Source organism: Apaloderma vittatum, unplaced genomic scaffold (genome assembly GCF_000703405.1).
Source record: "Apaloderma vittatum isolate BGI_N311 unplaced genomic scaffold, ASM70340v1 scaffold7634, whole genome shotgun sequence".
In the NCBI taxonomy this organism is placed as follows: Eukaryota; Metazoa; Chordata; class Aves; order Trogoniformes; family Trogonidae; genus Apaloderma; species Apaloderma vittatum.
Genome location: NW_009710911.1, coordinates 26,294 through 29,631, shown reverse-complemented (window position 1 = coordinate 29,631; position 3,338 = coordinate 26,294). Strand labels below are relative to the sequence as shown.

The window sequence follows — 3,338 nt, the reverse complement described above, 5'->3', positions numbered from 1 at the left end:
GCTTTGAACGGTGTATAGCTGCCATGATATATAGTCGTGCGAGTGAAAGCAGGAGAACGAATCCTCAGAATTCCGGCACAATTGCACAGAACAGCCATCAGGAGGTTAACCAAAGGGCTAGTTCTTGCTTCTCAAGCCTGTTGATTTTTAATTTTTATTTTTTTTTTAAACTTCTCAAGGTCAGAGAATATGACCTTGGTATCAGCTTGAGCAAAGCTACTGCTCTGCTGTTCCGATAGGCTGCCAGCAGGGAATTGGTGTAGTGTAACCCTTGGCTGGATGAGTTTCACACTGCACTTGGAAGCACCGAGTGACAAGAGGTCATTTTAGCAAATGCCTAAGGGCAGCGGTATATGGACACTCTTCTCGCAGTCTCTCTGTGCCTCTCCTCTGCAGATGCCAAGTGGCACAGGGCTACCTGCCTCTGGGCCTTTTCCAGAGATTTTCCTTCCATCAAGGTAGCTGGGAAACTGGCCAAGACTGATTCGTGTCTCCAGAATTGCTCGGAGGAGCCTGCTAAGGTGGCCCTCAAGCCACACTTTCATATATTAGGAATAAATTTAGGTAAACCAAAAGCTTTTAACTAAATGACCTAGATGAAAGATCCTTAAAGAGACCCTACAAAGCTCTAACCTCTACACAAGGAAAGTGACAGCTAAAGCCATGGCCGCTGAAGCCTGCGGATGACTAGGATCAGTAACGAGTAACGATTCTTCTCCACAGAAAAGATCCATTTCTTGGACACAAAGAGATGGTAAAAAGATAATGCGTAACGAAAGCAAGTTAGCTGGAGGATTTTGCATACAATCAGGTTTTAACATACAAATATCCTCTACAGCCAAAGGGATACCTCAGCCTGGTGTCACGTCAGACCTGCAATTTTCAAGCAAGAATTGGAAGAGTGAGGTCTAAACGCAGGAGATTCACGCCTGAAAACCACCTGCTTTTACATCAAAACTACTTCAGTGAAATCACCGTGACCAAAATGGTCCACAAAAGACATTTTCCATTCCTGGACAGCTTGTCCATGTCTCTTATCCATAATATGATGTGGTTTAGATGATATTTTTAGCATATTTTAGGTAGAAGACTTCTTAAAGCTTCCAGTACCTGGTAGTTCGAAAAAACCAGCCCAGTATCCAGAGAAAAAACAGCTACAGTTGTCAAAGGACAATGTAAAAAGAAAAAAAAAAAATCAGTCATATTTATCAAGAATTTACCATCTCAATAATTCAACTTTACAAGGTGAAGGCAGCTGTGATTCCTGTAGGTTTCCAGTATCCAGACAAAAGGACAATGCTAAAGAAAATCCAGCTCCCCAAAATGCAAAACTCATCTTGATGCTTTTCTCTCGTTTCAGAGAAAACTGAACATGTTCCTACCTATGGAATTCATCTTAACTAGAGCAAAACTACCAGACAGTTCTGACTCCAGGCTTCCTCCCTGCACAGCAGGAGCTAAGCCTTCTCACAAAGATGTTTTCAGGCTGTTTCAACAGAAAAATCATACATATACACAAGTGTTTTGCTGAACAGTACACTACTACAGAACTACATTTGAAAACCAACACATTTATGAAATATAAAAAAAGCTTCTTTACACCTTCTGAAGCCATAAGTTTCAACCAGTATATGGTGTAACAAATAGTTGTTCAACAAAATCACAGAATCATAGAATGATTTCTAGATAAAATAGCTAGAAGAGGCTTATTAATATATATATAGAAAACAGGAGCAGGGCTCCAAGCGTGAAGGCTAGCAATAAAAGGTACCACAAAGTCTCCTAAAAATCAAATCTCAGCTAAGACACTGTGGACTTTATATTTACAGTAGCAAATTATTCCCCACTGTAAAGAGTCTTCACTGCGCTGCAGTATTTTCAGAAACGCGGCACGTAGTGTGCATTAATTAAGGTCTCTTTTTAGACCATGCTTTAGCACATGGATTTAAAACTGAATTGACAGGCTTGGAACAAATATTTCTGCATTACCTAAACTAAGTCACTGTAAGTTCCGTTCTTTAAGAAGCTCTGCATTGGATTTAATTGCAAGAAACACAAACACATGAATGATTGAATGCTGGGCTACCCAGAGATAAAGTTTGAGTAATAAGAATGGTTTATTGCTACAAATTGCTTCAAGATATAAATCTATCAAGTTCCCAGTACTGAGCATATAGAAGAAGGGACAAGTGGTCTACAAATAGCCGATACAGGACTATTTCAACTAAGTCCATAAAGCTAAACCAGGATATTTATTTCCAATGCTCTAACTAGTAGCCTAATCAGTAAAGCCCTTAAACTTGCAATAATATTTCACTGATGTGTACCAGAGCGTTACAAGTTATAAAATTTCCAATTTAATTTTACTGCATCCCTCAAGCTGTAGTAATTAGAAGACAAACTCACAGGGAAGCTGTTTATAGCTTCAGGGGTGAGAATTTTGAACCTGTCCTGCAGGTCACCCATGTCCTCAGGGTTCCCAGATCTAACAGCTGCCTGCAGACCCAGGAGTTTATTGTAATACTGCAGTAACTCCTCACTCAGATGAAGGGGGCAGATGTAGATGACGTCCACGTTGGCATCTAAAACAAAGGGGCACAATGTTCATTACTGGGAGAAAGGTAGACTCCGCTCACAACGGCAATCTGACAGCTCCTGATCATTTGCTAACAAACAGCTTCCCTGAAAAAGCACGGGAAATAAAAGCGAGATCTGTAGCTCCCAAATCTTAGTGGTTTCACTGCTTTTTCTGTGCTTCAGCATTTCTCTGAAGACAGGTCAGCAACTCAAAGAGCGAGCCAGTTTTCAGAATTCAATCTGCAGAATGTAGCGGGGGCAGAATTTTGAAAGCGTTTCAGGGGGATTTATGCACGCGACTCACATTAGCGTCGATGGGAATTGCGCACGGCTTTAAAAATATATCCCATTAGCTTCAGTAAATTATAAAAACTGAGCTATTAAGTTTAGAAAGCTGATGAAATTGCAGTTTCATCTGCTGCCTAGATTTTGCACGGCCGGTTCCTATTCTTGTCCTGTCCACATAAAAGCTCACACGGTAGGGTACCAGTAGTAACTATTGCCCAGCAAGATTAGCTAGTTAAATACCACAGGGTGAAAATCTGGTTTTCACATGTAAAACAACTTGGGCTGAAAGACGGTGTCTACACAAACACTCAGAGGTGAGAGAGGGAAAGTCTTTAATACAGGCCATTTTGCAAAAATGTCCCTGCTCTGCTCGTCTAAAATATTAATGTTAATAGATGAGCTAATGAATTAACGGGCCTTGCAGCATCGTCAGACTACGCTGCCAAAAAGCACTCCGAGATTTTGATCCAACT

General features: G+C 40.8%; 1 protein-coding gene across 1 annotated transcript in view; it reads right to left on the bottom strand.

Moving 5' to 3' along the window:
* The window catches only part of IQCH (IQ motif containing H), a gene marked incomplete at its 5' end in the record, with an annotated part of 60,717 nt that overhangs the window by 31,578 nt on the left and 25,801 nt on the right, over positions 1-3,338 (bottom strand). The window contains one exon of the mRNA XM_009867445.1: positions 2,407-2,582. Within this exon, the coding sequence (XP_009865747.1) occupies positions 2,407-2,582 (176 nt within the window). The remainder of the gene's footprint in view (positions 1-2,406; positions 2,583-3,338) is intronic.